We start from the raw sequence: 17,227 nt of genomic DNA, 5'->3' as shown, positions 1-17,227 counted from the left end.
CAATGTTACCAACAGGGCGATGATCACTCTTAGGCGGTCTTCCGATGACTCAGGATAACAGTGATCATTGCACTGGGTGCGTCTAATTATAAGCTAAATGCCGATCATTATCTGGTCGCCTTCAGGAATTTCGGAGTTTGAATAGACATCCGCCTCTCGGGCTGCTTGCGGCCAGAGACACATTTGGATTTCACAATCTTTATAAAATACATTCTTTTATAGCATGAATTATTTCTAACATACATTGCACATGAAAACCATGTATTAAGACAAGTCTTTCAAACCATTGCATTGGTAATCCTTGGGCTCTGTAGATTCTATAAATCTTTGAGTCTTTTGAGGTGTATAACCTTTAATAGTTTATTATTGCTTCTGTCAGGATGGTGGTGTTCCCTTTGCAAAATATGTAAGCTAGGGTCCACAAAAACCATTTGTAGTCAGGGAAAGTAGCTTTGGGATAAATTTCTAAGAATGATTAGGCAAATCTGGCCTAAATTTAGAATAGCTAAATCAAGTTCACAAAATACCTTTACAACAGAAGATAACACAGGAGGAAACCTCTGTCAGGTCCACTAGAACTGTTACTGAATTACATGTAACATGTTCAGATGCTCCTCTTAATGCATGTCACCATGAAATCATAAATTATTCAAGGAGTGATTTTTCCAGTACACAGCAAATACCACCAATGACTGGTGGTCTTAGGAATGTGATCCCTGTAGTACAGAAAGGATGTTATTGTAGTGATATAACTGCTTCGTGTGACCTGTTATGTTCGCCCAATTATCCCATCAAAAAAAAAACCCAAACAATATTTAAGGTAGCAACAATTTTAATTGAATAGTTTAGAAAATATATAAATAAGGGATAATTTGGTTCAAATAATAGCGCATAGGCAAAAACAACTGCGGGGTATGGAGGGCAGGGTTCTTGACCCTTGCCACTTCACGTACTAGCTTGCCAAGTAAAAGTCACCCCTTATATACCATGTGTCAATTCCATCTCCTCCTATTTTCGGTTCGTCACTTTTCTGTCTCCGCCTTCATTACCACCTTCACCACGCATGCGCCACCACTCGGTTTGGTGGTCGCACAAGTCTTTGGGGGTCGTCACTGATGAAGGCCCTGTAGTCTTCTTCGTTGTCCTTTAATTCACCTTTGGGTTACACATGCACACCAAGCCAGTACAATGTAAGCCAAGACTAACGTATCACTGCATCTACATATCAAAGCAATAAGTCCTTTATAATTAGCATTTTCTTGGACCCAACCAGGTTCTTGGTCATTTTTAGCAACTGTATCTTCAGCTTCTTTCCTGTGGTCCTTGAGAACATCTGCTGGGAAGGGGGGGTGGGTGGAGCCCCTCCTTTCCCTCTCTTCTTTGGCATTACAACTTTTAACTATTAACTATTTTATTATTCTCAAATATTAATTACTGTATCAATATTGGTTACTGTTTCAATTTTTATCAGCACGAATCATACCTATTTACCACAGATCTATGGCATGAACTTCTGTGTCTGGTGAATGGAAGACAAAGCAACATATATAAATTATTTTTGATTCACCTTCCATTATGTGTTGCAGGATGTATTGGTGGCTATTACATCTTACAAGATGACTAAAAAGATTCATCTGTAATACATTTCCTTGACTTTGCTTTCATTGCTGTCTCTTCCCATGTCATTAAAAGGTTTCAAAAGAGGAAAAATATAAAATGTTCTAAAATGCTCATGTTTCCTAAAAGGCTTATAATTCCTGAAATAAACAGGGCCAGGAGACTTCTTCTCCTTTTTAATGCCTTTATTAAAAGTGATCAGCTCAGGATTGGGCGGCTCAGCAGGGCTGCAGTCCCTGTCGTGTCTCTCAGGGCAACTCAGACGAGGAGAACATGCGCAGCTCTATCCACTAGGGGCAGAGCTGGGGGATCCGGTCCTCGCGGGAGCCTTTAGGGCATGATGTCCCCATCAGATCTTGGTGTCCCTGGTTCGGTCCTTCCTGGTCCCGCTGTCGGGACGACTCTCTGCTCAGGGCGAGAGGGGCTCCGCATCTCTGCAGGCTCAGCACTTGGCTCCTCACGTCTGGACATCACTTTAGTCTCTCAATTCTTAGGTGGCTCGTTGTTTTTAGGGTTTTCTCATTGCATTTTGGAGTCGAGGTCTCAAAGCATGCTGGTCTTTGGAGTCACTTTGCATAACCCCCCCACCCTCTCAGGTGTCTTCACTATGCTGGAAGAGAGCACTGCCTCGGGGAAGGGCCATCACCCCACCCAGCCAGGGCTTTTACTAATACAAAAGAGGAGAAAGAGGAGATAAGCTACAACGACCCGTGATTACAATAACAAAGCACGAAGAACCCTGGCAGAAACAGAGATCTGGCTGCATCCCTGTAACTCTTTCTCACAAAAAAAATATTAACCGAATTTTTGTTCATAACAATTCCCTAATTATATGAGAAGCCACCTTCCAGTAGCTGAAATAAACAGGGCCAGGAGACTTCTTCTCCTTTTTAATGCCTTTATTAAAAGTGATCATCTCAGGATTGAGCAGCTTGGCGGGGCTGCAGTCTCCCGTTGTCTCTCCCAGGGCGACTCAGAGGAGGAGGATATGTGCAGCTTTGTCCACTAAGGACAAAGGTGGGGGTCAGGTCCTCGCAGGAGCCTTTAGGGCGTGGTGATCCCATCCGTTGTTACTTTTCCCGGCCCCGTCCCCCTCAGTCTCGGCGCTGGGGATGACTCCTGGTCAGGGCGAGAGGGACTCCAAAGGTGTTCTGCATCTCTGCAGGCTCAGCACTCCCTTCCTCACGTCTAGACATCACTCCAGTCTCAACTCTTATTTTGCTCGTTGTTTTGGGGGTTTTCCTAGTACGTTTGGAGCCATAATCCCCCACAGCATGCTGGTCCTGGAGTCACTTTGCATAAATCCTGTTATGAACAAAAATTCAGTTGATTTTTTTCTGTAAGAAAAAAGCTAGGACTATTGCTGGGCTGCTGCTTATGTTATGGTAATTACAGGTCGTTTTTGTTAATGGTTGTTTTGGTCTTAGTAAAAGCCCTGGCTGGGGTGAGGTAATGGCCCTTCTCCGAGACAGTAACGGGTGGGGCCCTTCGCAAACAGTGAGGAGAAGAGACTTGGAGGGGGGGGGTTATGCAAAGTGACTCCAGGACCAGCATGCTGTGGGGGACTACAGCTCCAAATGCACAGCGAAAACCCCAAAAACAACGAGCCAAATAAGAGTTGAGAGACTAAAGTGATGTCCGGACGTGAGGAGCCAAGTGCTGAGCCTGCAGAGATGCGGAGTCCCTCTCGCACTGACCATGGGAGTCATCCCCAGCACTGAGACTGAGGGGGACCGCGCTGAGAAAGCAACATCTGACGGGGACATCACGCCCTAAAGGCTCCCACAAGGCCTGGATCCCCCGGCTCTGCCCCTAGTGGATAGAGCTGCGCATATTCTTCTTCTCTGAGTTGCCCTGGGAGACGCGACAGGGACTGCAGCCCTGCCAAGCTGCCCAATCCTGAGCTGATCACTTTTAATAAAGGCTTTAGAAAGGAGAAGAAGTCTCCTGGCCCTGTTTATTTCAGTTAAGTTTTCAGCATCTTAATAAGGAATAGTAATGTTAAAACAATTACTAAATATAATCAAAATACTTCTTCAAGCAACTCTGTGGATTGGGTAAAACAGGCTCCTGAGACGATTTCCTGCCATTTTGGTGGGGCCAGCACTGGACACTTCTAGCCAGGAACCAGTATCTGTGACGTAGAGCTGTTTGGGAGAAGTGGAGAACAATTTCGTCCTAAAGTCCTACAGTGCAACAGCTGGAAAGCTCTCCAATCACACCGGTGTGTGCTCAAAAGCTGGGGGACAAGGGCTAAAGCTGCAATGGCTCACAGCCAAGCCCTCCCACATCTAGAGCTGAATTCACGTTAGCGTGTGGAGCACCATGATTATCCTTTCACAACAGCAATACCCGTGTTTCCAAGGGCTTTTGTTTGAGTTTTCCCCAGAAATTTTGTCTTAATCTCTACTTCTAGATGGGAAAAAAGCTCAAAAAAGTGAAATATTCGTAGCCAGCTAGCAGAGGAGGTCGGATGTGGAACAGAGAGGGAATTCAGGCGCTGGGTCCCTGGGACTCGGTCTGGGGCCCTAAGCCCCGCGCAAGCGGCCCGGGAGGGCGCGGCTCAGGGCGGGAGCGGAAAGGGCCCCAGGCTCGGCGGGGCTGCGCCGCTGCCGCCGCCGCCGCCTGGGGCTCCGCGGCGCCTAGGCCCGGCCGTGTGGGGCGGAGGGGGCGGCAGGAAGGGGGGCGGTCCCGTGCGCCCCCGGAAGCGGTTGGGCGGCCGCAGGGGACGGGCGGGCTGGCGGGAGCGCAGCGCTCAGACGCAGTCCAGGGCGGCCGCCCCGCAGTCCGCGATGCCCTGGGACAGCTGGGCGCGCCGGCTACGCCGCGGGACATGGTGAGCCCGGGGCGGCCGCTCCCTGCGGGGACCCGGCGGGCGGCCTTGCTGCTCCGCCCTAGCCTCCTCCTTCTGCTATTGCTGCTGGGCACCGAGGCGCAGAAAGGTGGGTGCGAGCGCGGCGGCGGGCGAGCCCCTCAGCTATGGCGGCCGGGGGAGGGAAAAACAGTCCTCCGGGGCTCTGCTGCTGGGAGGGGGCGCCTCTCGGCATGTGGCTCTTCACGCCGAACCTGTCCCCGGCCTGGCCCACAAAGGGCGAGAGAAGAGCCCTGTTTTGAAACAAAAAAACAAAACCAAAACTAAACAAGAAACATTTTTTTCCTGCCCGCTCCGGCACTGCCACGGGAAGCTGGCGGAAGGAGGGCTTTACCTGGGCGGGGCGTGACCGCGGCTCGGAGGAGAGCTGGGGCTGTGGAGGCAGCTCCGGGCACTGGGGCAGGACAGGGTTTGTGTGGGGTTGGCACGCCCGGCCCGCGGGTGACCCTCTCTGCCGGCTGTGGAGTGTTCGGTGTGAGCGAGGAGGCGGATAAAGGAAAGATTCTGCTTGTTGTGAAAAGAAACTTACGCTCGCCCAAGAAAATGCAAAGTATATAGGAGAGAAACGTGTGATAGAGTAGTAGGCGTTGTTGGGTTTTGCTATTTTGGCTTGGTTTTGGGGTTTTTTTTTTTGGTTGGTTCGGGTTCTTTTGTTTGCTTGGTTTTTTGTTGTTGTTTTGTTGGTTTTTTTGGTGGGAGTTTTGTGGGTTTTTTTTGTGGGTTTGTTTTTGTTTGGGGGGGTTTGGTTTTTTTTTTGTTTGTTTTGGTTTTTTGTTTGTTTGTTTTAGTTTGGGGGTTTTTTGTCTAGAGAAATCGACGAGATTTCTCCTCGGTTGGAATTAATGACCAGGCTTTAGCACTGTAAAAATTACAAGGCCCAATTTGGTCACTTCATGGCAGAAGATCAGAGGATGCCACTGTGACTGTCACTTCGATCATGTGCTTGGGACATAGTGGTGGGAGTGAGTGTTTTAACAGCAGCTTGAAACTCACTTCTGGGTTTGGGAAGATCAGGTTTGTGGTTGTCAATTCCACTTGATTTTTGCACTGGTCTTGCATCGTTTCAGAAACGGATCTCCTCAGAAACTGTTTTGGCACATAACTTTTTCTTTCTGTCTCAGAGATGGAAATATGGTTGAATATCAGAAATGCTGCATTTAAATGCACAAAGAAAATAGGAACTATATGCACTTTACTGTTTATGCATCTAAATTAAACATTTAGTTAATTAAAATTAATTAATTGAATGGGAGAAGCTCAGTGTTGCATCCATGGAGCAAGGTAGTTGTGTGGACCTTTTCCTCTTATTTCCAGATGATTGCATTTATGTTCCTATACACCTACAAAACAAATGCTAATAAGCATTTGACACAGCTGAGTTTGTTTTCCTGTAATTTATAATGGAGCTGGAGAAGACCCATTTGCTTTTGAGAGGAAATTGGACTGTTTTAATAGCCTGTCTTTTGAAGGTAGCTGCTGGATGAGACAAGCAGCAGCAAAGTGTTCGTTCATCGTGTAGGAGCATCATGCTTGTGCTGACCTGACACTTGTGTGACCTTTTGATAAGCAGACTGAGTTTGTTATTCTAGGAGAAGACTGAAATAGCTGTAGGGGTAGGGAAGAGTCATAATTTATGTGCAGATGATTGAATCAAACTGGCTCACTGATTAGTCAGGGATGTGTTAGAGGGGGTGGGACCATGCAGCAAGAAAAGGAGCTTGCGAGGACAGCAGGCTTTTAGGTATGTGTCAGACTTCATCTTTCTGTACTTCGGGTAACTGCTGAAGAGCTTCAAGTTGCAGTGTTAATGCTTAAAGTTAGCTTAGAAGTTTCACTTTTGAGTAGGAGGGGAACTTTTCTATTGACAAGCCTCATTTTATTTGCTAGCAAAAGCGGAGCTTGTTGTAAGGTGGGGGACTCTGGTATTGTTGAATTCAATGCTTCAATATGAGAAACTGCTAGAGTTTCGAAGAAGGGTTCTGCTGGTGAGGGACTGTTTCCTTGCCAAAATATTTTCATTTATCTTATTCTACAGAAGGTTGGAGAGCCCATGTCCTGTATCTCTAAATACTGGCATAATTCCAATTTGGGTAAGGAATCCCATATAGAAATGAAGCTGCTGTCTAGCTCTTGAAGGTCTGCACAAAGTTACTACTCAATTAGGGCATTAAATATGTGATCAGGCTTCTAAGAGAATATCTTGATTGACAATGAAAGTAACCAAGTATTGGGAAATTCCACAATTAAAATTGCTTTTCTTTTATAAAAGTACAGTGAGTGATACTATGTAGGAACCTAGCTTCATTCATTACCTTAGCAAGGCTGATCTTCTGTTAGTAAGTAATTGTTCATTTTCTTTTCTACTGTTCAGCAGCTCTAAGCATCACATTAGACATGGTATTTAAATCTTTTTCTGAAGATAGTGTTTTCATTTCTCACATGCTTTTCTGCAGAGCACCTTTCTGGTGTGAACTGATGTAAAAATAGCATTATTTTGGTCAACATGAAACTTGTTTTTAATATTGGGTCAAATGGTGCTCCTCTCCTTCCAGACAGCAGCAAACTGAGAAATGAAAAAGTGCAGGCATTGCTGTGGTGAATATATGTTTTTCACACTAGCCCACTGTATTATCTTGTAGGATTCAAGTGAAATTTTTTCAGTCTATCATTAAAATCATTATTTATGTAATTCAGAATTCCTTGTTCAAGGACTTGAACTTGAGTGTGTTGCTATCTTCGAAAACTGAGCATTTTGTATTAGCTCTAACACCTTCAAAAGTGCCTTGTGCTGTATTTCATAATCTTGTGCCTTGGGGACTGTCTAGCTGATGGCTGTGCAAGTCAGCTCTTGTGATTTTTGAAACAGTTGTGTAGTGATTCTTGATTCTGGTTGCAAGGAAATTGATATTTGAAAAGTACTTAGAGCATTTTTTTTGTTTTTCTTGTAATTAAGCAGGTGTGAATAAAAGCAAGTCAGCACATAAGCTTGCTGCTCTTTGTGGATTGAATTCTGAGAAAGTGTTCTTAGCAGATGTTTAGGTCTTGACATAAATTTGGTACAGTCTGTTCATTAACTTTTTTTTTTAAATTTAGAGAAACACAGCTAGAGGAGGAATGGCTGCTTAGCTTTCATCAAAGTAGAAGTTGAATAACGTGTCAGTAATTCTGAAGATATGAAGCTTGTAGGGTCTGTAGAGTAAGAACTTGGTTACCACACAAATTAGTTTGGTACCCATCTGTTGGGATTCCTAGTGGATACCAGTGTACCTATATAATGGGAAAAAATGCCTAAAGTTAGAAGGGGCCTTTTATTCTGAAGCTGATTCCCTAGCTTTATTCTGAAGCTGATTCCTTTAAGCAGATTTATTGTCCCTCAAATTAACATCAGATTAAGTGTTTTATGAGGAGGATGCCAGTGCTCTAATGAACTGTTTCGCTTTTTTAATGGGACAGTTTTACTTAAGAGTGCAAAATGTTTTGAAGATGCAGTTGTGCAGTCTGAGGATTCACCATTTAGGCAGGACTGCTGACCCAAATCCCTTTCATCCCTGTGTTGAGAAGTATGGAAGAATTTTTTCAAGACCAGGGCTCAAAGTTACAGTAGGCTTTTTCAGGTTTTCTGATGCTCTTTTTTAACTTCCCAGCATTGCACTTAGAAGATGGATTTAGAGAGGAGGAACAGTGCTGTAAAGAATTTTGTGGGGGAATGCACTTCCTGAAGGGAAGTAAGCCGGTACTGGAAGTATAGACCTAACAAGAGTGGATATTCTTTGCTCTTGAAAACAAGAATCTCAGTAACATTATTTTTCCCCCCTTCAGTTAATGAGCCTTATTTGAAGTAAATGTGGGAATCTGGTGGGCAAAACGTGCACCCATGTGTTCTGCAGAGCATCTTTTTTGGGAGGGTGCCTCTCAGTACTGGCTTGGTTCAGCCCAGCTCATCTGGAAGCCTGTTGAGGTCATGCTAGCCTAGTTACTGTAAAGAATGCAGGAATCACCCTTTTGTGTAAGTACCCTTTGTAGCTCTCATGCTCAGGAGAACGTTCTGCAGTTTGGATATAAGCAGTATAGTGCATGTTGATTTTATATATATAACTATATGTCTGTGGCTATAAAAATCAAGCATCTGAGCTGGTGTTAAAAAAGCAGTGTAAGTGTTCTTTCAGAAGCTTGTATGCTGTTACTGTGTGCATCTCAAGCCAGTGACCTTCTAGCAAATTATTTTCCTGCTACTGGATGGAGATGTTCAGCTTTCAAGGTTTTCAGGAGTGTTTTCTTACGTTATTAATATAACAGAAAAATAAATATCTCATTTCTCTGCAATTCTGACAGCCTGCTTTATGCTGTGGGAAATGATGCATTAGGTTTTTAATGCGATCACTGCTGCTCTGTGTAGTTTAAGTCATCAACTGGTTAAGGGCTGCCTTGAATGCATCAGCTTTTTTATATGTCAGATAGTCAGCAGTTCAAATGCAATCCTTGTTGGAATTGCTGCTCTGCATATTGTGAAATGTTTCTATATTGGTTATTTTATTCATATTTTGAAAGGCTTTAAAAAAACCTGTTGTTTGTCACCCCCTCTTTTATAACTGCACCCTGTGCTTTGGGAAAACCTGGAATTTGTTTTGTAATCAAAGTATTTCCTTCCCTCCTGCATTTTCTGACTGAGTTGCTGTTAGATTAATTTCTCTAAATCAAATATTATGGAACATTCAGCATCCTTTCATTTAAAACAGTGTAGTTGAAACCACTGTCCAAGCACAGAGTGTGGATTTGTTACTAAACTGAAGTTCGGAGAGGTGGAGAGGGAGAGCAGAAATAATACTGATGTAGAAGGCCATGTGGTAACTTAGTATTAAGACAGAATTTTTAGTCCTGGGATTTTTTTATACAGAATGGTGGATTGTTATCTGTGAAGCTTGTTCATTAATGCAGTAATGAAATACCAAATTTTGCTAAACAGCATCCTTTGCCATCCGTTACTGGAGGCAAACAGCTTGAGTTGTGCTATTTGTAGTCGGTTTGAGCTTGTTGCTTTATAACTGAACGATTTTTATTTGAAACAAAAAATATACCTGAAAATTTGATAGTGACTTGACCTTTGGACCACAGAATAAGACAGATTTTGAAAATGGTTTCTGGTTGATGCATTTTTTTTGTCTAGTGCATGCAAAAAAATCAAAAACCTGAACACCAGCCCTTGAATGGGTAAAAAGCGTTTAACCTATGCTTTCTTTTCTAGCATGTAACTTCTGGTGTTTCCCTGCATGCCCTCTTAGTTTCATTTGGTGAAGAGTTGAAAGAGGATAACATTTCTCTATGGTTACTAACTCTGCAAAAATTAAATTAAAGCAGATATTTGTACTTGTTTAGATATCCCAATTTCAATCAATTGGATCATGGAATTGTAACACAGTCAGTTGGTACTGCTTATGGCATTTGCATGCTTCCTGTTGGCATTTCTTCAAAATCTCTGTGTTTGGAGTTTTCGCTTCTGTTTGGGTTATATGCTTTTTTTCTCTGTCAATATCAAAATAAAAATAATTTTCATTGAGTTAGCAGTCTGTACGGTTGAACCAGCACAACTGGTAGATACTGGTGAAGCTCATTGATTAGTTGTCTCTTTGATTTTGGTGTGTTTAGTTGCATCCTGAAAATCAAGCATATAAATGTTCATCTTTGCAGTAAGTGACAACTCATATTTTGTTGCAAGTTTGCGGTGAGACTGATTTGAGGTGACCTCTCTAGCTATAAAACAACTGGAATATGTTTGCAGTAGCAATGTGAAATGCAAGTCCACGAACCATTAGAAGTGCAAGGATTCTTAGCAGCCTATGGCAGTTGCTTCTAAAAAAGTACATTCTTTAGAAGAAAAAGGATTGCTGGAAGCAGAAAATGTGTAAACGAGGGCTGACTATGTACATGTCAGGCATGCTTGTTTTTGGTGTTTGCTGATGTGAGGAGGATGCATTGACCTGGTCCCTGTCTCTCTACAAGAGATGTTGTGCATTGTGATTCAGGTAATCATTATTTCCCTACAGTTAATTGACTGCTGATATTAATATAAATATATATATACTCTGTTATATTCTCTATCTTAAGATATATGTAAATATACTCTGTTCTCAATACCTTACTGAAAATGCTAACTTCTGTCCTGTGAGTATCCCAACGCCTCTTGCTTTTGAGTGGTGTCACAGTTAGGAGGTCCCAGTTCTGCACCACGGCTGCGATGGTTGTGTACATTGCTATCACATTAGTCAATGTTGTGGAAGCCAAACCAAGTTGGTGAGCTCAAACCAAGTTGGTGAGCTCAGTTGTGTCATTCCTAGCAATACCAGTAGATGTTTTTTTAAGAATGTCTTAGAAGCAGATAGGGTGGGGATGGGGGGTTGTTTTTGTATTTTATTTGTTTTCTTCTCCAGGTGTTTAAAGCATGGTAGCTTTAGAAATAGTTAAAAAGTCTTTTTCAGGATGCCTTTGCTCAAGTCTGAAAACTTTCTGGAAAGAAATTTTATGCAACTTCCTGAATTTCCCTTAGTTAGAATAGTGACTAGCCAAATTTAAGTACTCAAGGTGTACAAACTTTCAAAGCCCTTTCTGTGCTTCAGTACATTATGAAACCATCATTGTGCAAAATTACTTATAAATTAGGATCACACAGGCTCAAACTTGATGCTTTTTTCTTTTTGAAAGTGTCTAGAGATTTTTTATTTGTGTAGTTCTTCAATGCTTCTTTTTCCTTTTTAATATTTCTCTGGCATTTTCTTTATGCCATAGTTTCTCTTTCATTGGCAAAAATGTATTACAGTGGTTTTGTTAATTATAGTATTAAAGAAAAAAAACCAAAGGTTTTTTATTTTCTATGTGGGAATATTTGATTCTGTTAACATTTTTCATTGTTCAGTAAAAGTTTTAAATTAGTGTATAATGTTTTAACATTCTTCATTATGTAAAAACCCAATTCAACAAATCACAGGGGACTGCCTTATTAACCACATTCCATAGATCATGCATCATTTATGGGCTGAAAAGTGGAAATAAAATCAATGGTCAGACAATCTATATGCTTTATTGAGCACTCCCTTTTCCACTTCACTTCTTCACTAGTTAATCCCCCCTCTAAATCTCCCTCCCAGATGTTCAAGTTTTCTAAATATACTTTTAGCTCAAGGAAGAGGTTTTATTATCTAGGATTGGAATATTCCATCAGAATGACAATTCTTTCCAGCTACTCATCTTTGGCTTGTCAGTCTTGCAGGAATTTGATGGATTGTGCATGAGGTCACGTGGATTCTCCTTTAAATTTTTTCCCCCAAAATGGTTTTACTGATAGAACCACTTGTTTAAAGCAACTCCTCTCATTTTCTTGTTTCCTTACTTTAATTGCTGTCAGAGGTAATAATATGAGGTATCTTTGTGAATACTGCTAATGGTGGAAAAGGGAACTTGAAAAGCTTGACATGCTTCTGAGAATGGTTGTGAGCAGATAGTTCTTCTGTCATGGTTTCTAAACAGGAGAATGGTGTAAACACTTCCCAGAGTGATGCTGTCAGTCATCACACTAGTACTGTTTATTGTGACCTGGCATTTAATCAAGATTTGTGTATACATATTCTGTAAAATTATTCCAGATGTGCAAGAGGATAATTAATTTTCATCCCTAAGTACCCTTCTCTCCTCCTCTTCAGCGATCCGTTTGTGATTTTCCTAAACTTAGATCGGGCCATCATAAGACCTCAAATGTTGCTTAACTGCAAAGAGGAAATCTTTTCAGGTCTCTTAATTGCAAATTCTTGCAGTTTGGGGTAGAAGGAGTACCTGTTTCAGTGCCAGTTGCTGCTCTCGATGTTGAAGGATAACAATGAACCGTTTTAGCAGTTGTGTCACATCTCTCTTTAGTTTTACCCCGATACAAAATTAAAAATGCAAAAATAGAATGTGTAAAGTGTTTTAATTAGACTTGGCAAGACAAGCCACTTGTATAGCTATTTGCATGTAAACATGGAGGTTTTTCTGGAGAGAAACCTTACAGGAATGAGGCAGGTGGAAGATCCTCAGGATCTTGAGTGGAAAGAAGAATTAGTGGTGCAGTTTTGCATGGTTACTCCTCAGAGTTCAGAGCTTTAGCCTCTGAAAGGATAGTGCACTACAGAGCTATAGCATGTATGCTGAGTATGTTGTGCATGTATGGTTGCCTTCAGGACCACACAGGGTTTCACAGCTGGCAGCTGCTGCATCTTCAGCAGGACTGTAGCCAGTTAAAGCCCATATCTGGTTATTTTAACTTGGCTCCAGAATGGTTAAAATATGAAGAAAAACATCTTGCCTTGTTCAATGTGGTGCAAAGAAGCCACTGGTGCTCAGTTTTTCTTTTGCAAATCTGTGAGTTTTGTGATAAACCAAGAAGCCTTAAACCAAACTGTCTGTTAAATTCTATTTTATGGCAATTGTGTACAGGTGTCAAAATGCATCTCATTATCACAAGGGTAGAAAGAGGAATGCATTAAATTGAATGTTTTTGAACACTTTTGTACTAAGTCTAGTGATGATCAGTTTTTGTCTTTTTCCTAAATATATTTGAAAATTTAAAATAAAGCGTTTCGATTACTTTATATCTTCATTTTTAAAGAGATGTTTTTAAAGAGAAGTTCTCCAGTCCTCCTACACAAAGCATCATTTCCTTCTTGCTAGGAAGAAGGTACAGCAAAGCTGATGGAGAAGTATAAAGTTCACAGACACTTTTTACTGACTGAGTTTTCACATACTGACCTCCTGCATGCTCTCACTATACTTTTTATGATAAACTTGGCACTTAAAAATTCAAATTTACTGCTATCTCCTAGTTCATAATCTTGTTAATCAGTAATACATAATGCTTATTTTATTGATTGTATTCATAGAGGGTCAGAAGTGCGACAACATCTTTGTTTTAATGGAATATCTACAGGGCAAAATTAGGAATGAAGTGCCTTTTAGAACACATTGTGTATTAAACTTTATGATGCTAGAATGAAGCCAAGTAATTCAAAATGGGGAAACTCCAAATAGTCCCCGCTGTAATTTTGAAATTAGATTAGAAAATGAATGTTAGAAATCAAGATGATACTGTATGCCACCTACACCAGGAGAAGGAGCTGCTGGTGCACAGATGTGGATTGGGACTGTTTCATCAGTTGGATGACAACCTTTAAAGAGGATTAGAAATATATATAAAGTTTCTCTTCTTGGTGCAGCTGTGGGGTGCAAATAATGGCAACCGTGTTCTGAGGTTTTCAGTGACAACTGCGTTTTCAGATTTTTTTTTGTTTGTTTGGTTTTTTTGTTTGTTTGTTTGTTCAGGTACCCAAACCAGGAGCTTCCTCCCTGACAACTTCTGTTGATTCCATGGTACCAAAAGCTATTCTTACCTGTGGCTGCTGCTGTTTCTTCTCTCTCCTTACCTTGCATTCCCTGCGTTGCTCAGGCTCCACTGGCTTCTAGGCGATGCCCATCCTTGACCCAGGAAAGGGCAGCTGGGATGGGAACCTGGGCTGAGAACTGGGCTGCAGCCCAACAGGGGTACAGTGAGCACTAGCAGAGAGTGGGGCAGGGGAGGGGCAGCTGCTCCTGAGAGGCGAGATGGTGCTGCCATTTATGAACTGGAAAAGGAAGTAGGAGGTGTTGAGTGTAGTGTTAATTTAGCGTGTGAATTATTAGTATGATTGGACAATATTTTTGCCTCGTAGTTGAATTATGTGAGGCTTGTGAAATTTCATGTGGTCCTAGTGTGGGGAGGAGTTTGAAGAAGTTCCAGAAGGTTTGAAGCCCATCCTGACCATGACCATTGCTTATTGTCACAGTGTTTTTTGCATGACCGTCTGTGTGTTATTTTTCATTTATTCATAATCTGTTTCTGTTTTGTAGCACTTAAAGCACTGAAGCACAGCAGTGTTTATTTTTAAGAACGTGTTGGTGCAGATAGTAAAGTAAATGCTGTGTCTTGGGAAGTGGGCAACCTGCATGTGCCAGCCAAACAAAGACACAGAGCATGAGTTGTCATTGTGAATCAGCCTAGCCAGCAAATTAGAGGGGCTTCTGCATCATGCACCACTGAGCACACAGTCCTCCTACAGATTTCTCATGTAAATCACTTTTTGCTGTGCCTAGCCTGTCCTTGTAGGCTCCTTTTGCCAGCATACTATTTAAGCAAGTCATACCTGTCCCTGGGATCTTACTCACATAGTTTCCATGGCATCAGTAAGTGAAAGTCTTGCAGCACAGTCTTGCACAGCTGATGTCCCTACTGTTCTTTTAGTAGTTGTCAGTTTAGTTAGTACATCACAGCACAGGAAACACATATCTTACCTGCTCTGACAACTTAATAATTTTAGATCATTATTTTAAAATGGTATCATATTTTGGATGCTAAATTTAGGATTCCTAAGTGTTACTCTTTTGTGTAAAATTCGGGGGCTGAAAGCTAAGACTGGAGTTCCAGAGAGGATGATTGTAAAGGTGGTTGTACAGATTAAAATAATAAAGTGCTAATTATCACTAGCCCAGCACGTGGCCTGTATTGTAAATAAAAACAGTAAAATTTTGTTGTAATGACATATTAAATTTTGTACTTTTGCTGTAAAAACAAGAATCAGCCTCTGTCTCCTCTCACCCTCTCCTGTCACCCCACTGAGCTGCCAACATTTTAAAAAACAAAATGCTTACTGTGCTTTTGTCCTGTTTCTGCCTTTTCCCATAATTTCATTAACTGTCTAAGGGTGCCCTACAGCAGATAAATCAATCCAAGCTGGGGGAGTCATAATTCCACCTGTCGTCCACTTCTTGCCCTGCCATTGGCAGTGGCACCAAGAGCTGCCTCAGAGAGCTGGGTTGATGCAACCCAGCACTGTGTGGCGGCAGTGGGCTGGGGGACATTCTGCCGCCAGCTTGTTCTTCGAGCCAGTGCACCACTCTGGTGTGACTGCTCTTCTCAGGGTTGGGATGGTTTCTACCTCTCTGGTTGGTGTTCAAGATTGTTTAAAATGCAAGCATGGGTTGTCAATGCTGATGAAAGAAGCAGTTGCTGGTGTTCCCCTACTGTCCTACCCCTCTGTCGAGGAAGGCACTGCTGCATATGCATACTCAAATAAATTTGGGGAGTGCTCTCGGTTAAAACCAACAGCTATTTTTATGCCAAGTCCCTGCTCTGGTTGGTCATGTGGTTTCGTAAATGTTTGCCTCCAGTACCAGGAAGGGTGTGAGAACGTGTGGCCAAAAGTGAGAGGTAGACAAGGCTTGCTTTTGTCTGTGGCTGTGCTAATTTAAAGTGCTTTCAAGTGTTTATTGAGCTGTGGCCTTGCTTGTGACAGTGTGGGCTATTTTATGTTGTGAAACGTCTGTAATGGAATGAAATTACCAAACCAGTGTGTTACCGAGGAAAGCAAATGGCATTAAGATCAAAGTGGACTGTGTGCTTCCTGGCTTGGTAAGAAAATTAATTCTGACAGTGGAACAGATTGCTTCCTGAAAAACATCACTCTGTGGAATTTGGTGGAAACAGCAGTGAGTTTGGAGGATGCAAATAAGGGCATTTGAAAGTACTTGAAAAAGCTATTTAGACTTTGATGTCTCTGTGATTTAATTCCTCAGTGTTTCTTATTCATGGAACTCTTTTGTCTCTGTGTAAACTTTCTTGCCCACACTGAGAAAAGCAAAAAGCATGTGCGTGTCTTTTAGTGGTATGCTGAGAAAAAGTAAGGAAATGCAGAGCACAGGAGCTGAACAGAACAGGGGAAATTATAGTAATGCATTGAATCAGAAAGAGTTGTGTATTTGAAGTTAAAACGAATGTTTTAAAATACCCTTTTTTTCTTACATGACTCTTACAGATTTGGTTCTACCTTTGTTTAGTTAAACTTTCAATTACATCCAATATTTAGTCTCAAACATACAGAAAATAATAGCTTATATATGTAAAATCTTCTCAGGAAACCCTCTGGTTAAATTGAGTCTGTTCAAAAGCTAGTGCAATGTGTTAAAATTGAGATTGGTGTTTTGATATGCATCGGCTGTTCTTTATAGGTTATAATATTGAACTGTCTAATGTCTTTATCATTCACTCTTCTCCAAGTAAAGAAAGGAAAAGTATTCACTGGTCTAAAAAATTATTTTAAACATGTTTTGATAGTGAGAAGAAGTTTAGTGGTCACTAATAGTGACTGTTCTCCAGGAGGAAAAGCTCTGGTTGACTTCCACAACTAAAGAGTATAGTTAATTTTTTTTTGGTGGGTATTAATAACTTAGCACCCACTCCTGCATGTTCAGTATTCTTTCATTTTATTAAATTCCACATTTTCTTCAACTATCAAAATCCTTAGGATTTGTTATGTTTGTGTTGGTCTGACTCCTGTATTTTGTTGATGTAAAGAACTTGGCTCTAAGAAATTGTTTTCAGCCATTGGCATGTTGCATCAGACATCAGTGTGCCATGGCCCAGGGCTCATATGAGCTCTGTCAGGAGGGTTCATCCAGGCTGCATTCAGAGGTGCCTGGAGAACAGATGGATCCTTCTCCTGATGGCAGCAGTCTGCCTTCCTCTGCCAGCTGCTTAAGAGATGTCCATGTTTCTAACACAAGTTTTGGTGACGAGCTGAATTTTTCCTTTTTGCTGTGAACTTGGTCCCCGGGACATGTGAGATTGGATGCACATCTACAGCCCCTCCACATGTCAGGTGTGATGTGTGCACACCGTGCACACAG

The 17,227-nt window shown here is 41.8% G+C and overlaps 1 protein-coding gene across 3 annotated transcripts in view; it reads left to right on the top strand.

Annotated features, from left to right (window-relative positions):
• Window positions 1-4,075: 4,075 nt before the first annotated feature.
• Window positions 4,076-17,227, top strand: part of DCBLD2 (discoidin, CUB and LCCL domain containing 2) — a 41,541-nt gene continuing 28,389 nt past the window's right edge. For all 3 annotated transcript variants that reach the window (XM_074534706.1, XM_074534707.1, XM_026797465.2), the window contains exon 1: window positions 4,076-4,559. In XM_074534706.1, coding sequence (XP_074390807.1) covers window positions 4,091-4,559 — 469 coding nt within the window. In that variant the 5' untranslated portion in view covers window positions 4,076-4,090. The remainder of the gene's footprint in view (window positions 4,560-17,227) is intronic.

The sequence above is a fragment of the Zonotrichia albicollis genome, chromosome 2 (genome assembly GCF_047830755.1).
Source record: "Zonotrichia albicollis isolate bZonAlb1 chromosome 2, bZonAlb1.hap1, whole genome shotgun sequence".
NCBI lineage: Eukaryota > Metazoa > Chordata > Aves > Passeriformes > Passerellidae > Zonotrichia > Zonotrichia albicollis.
Note: the sequence above shows the minus strand (reverse complement) of the source record. Positions and strands in the feature narration are given on the sequence as shown.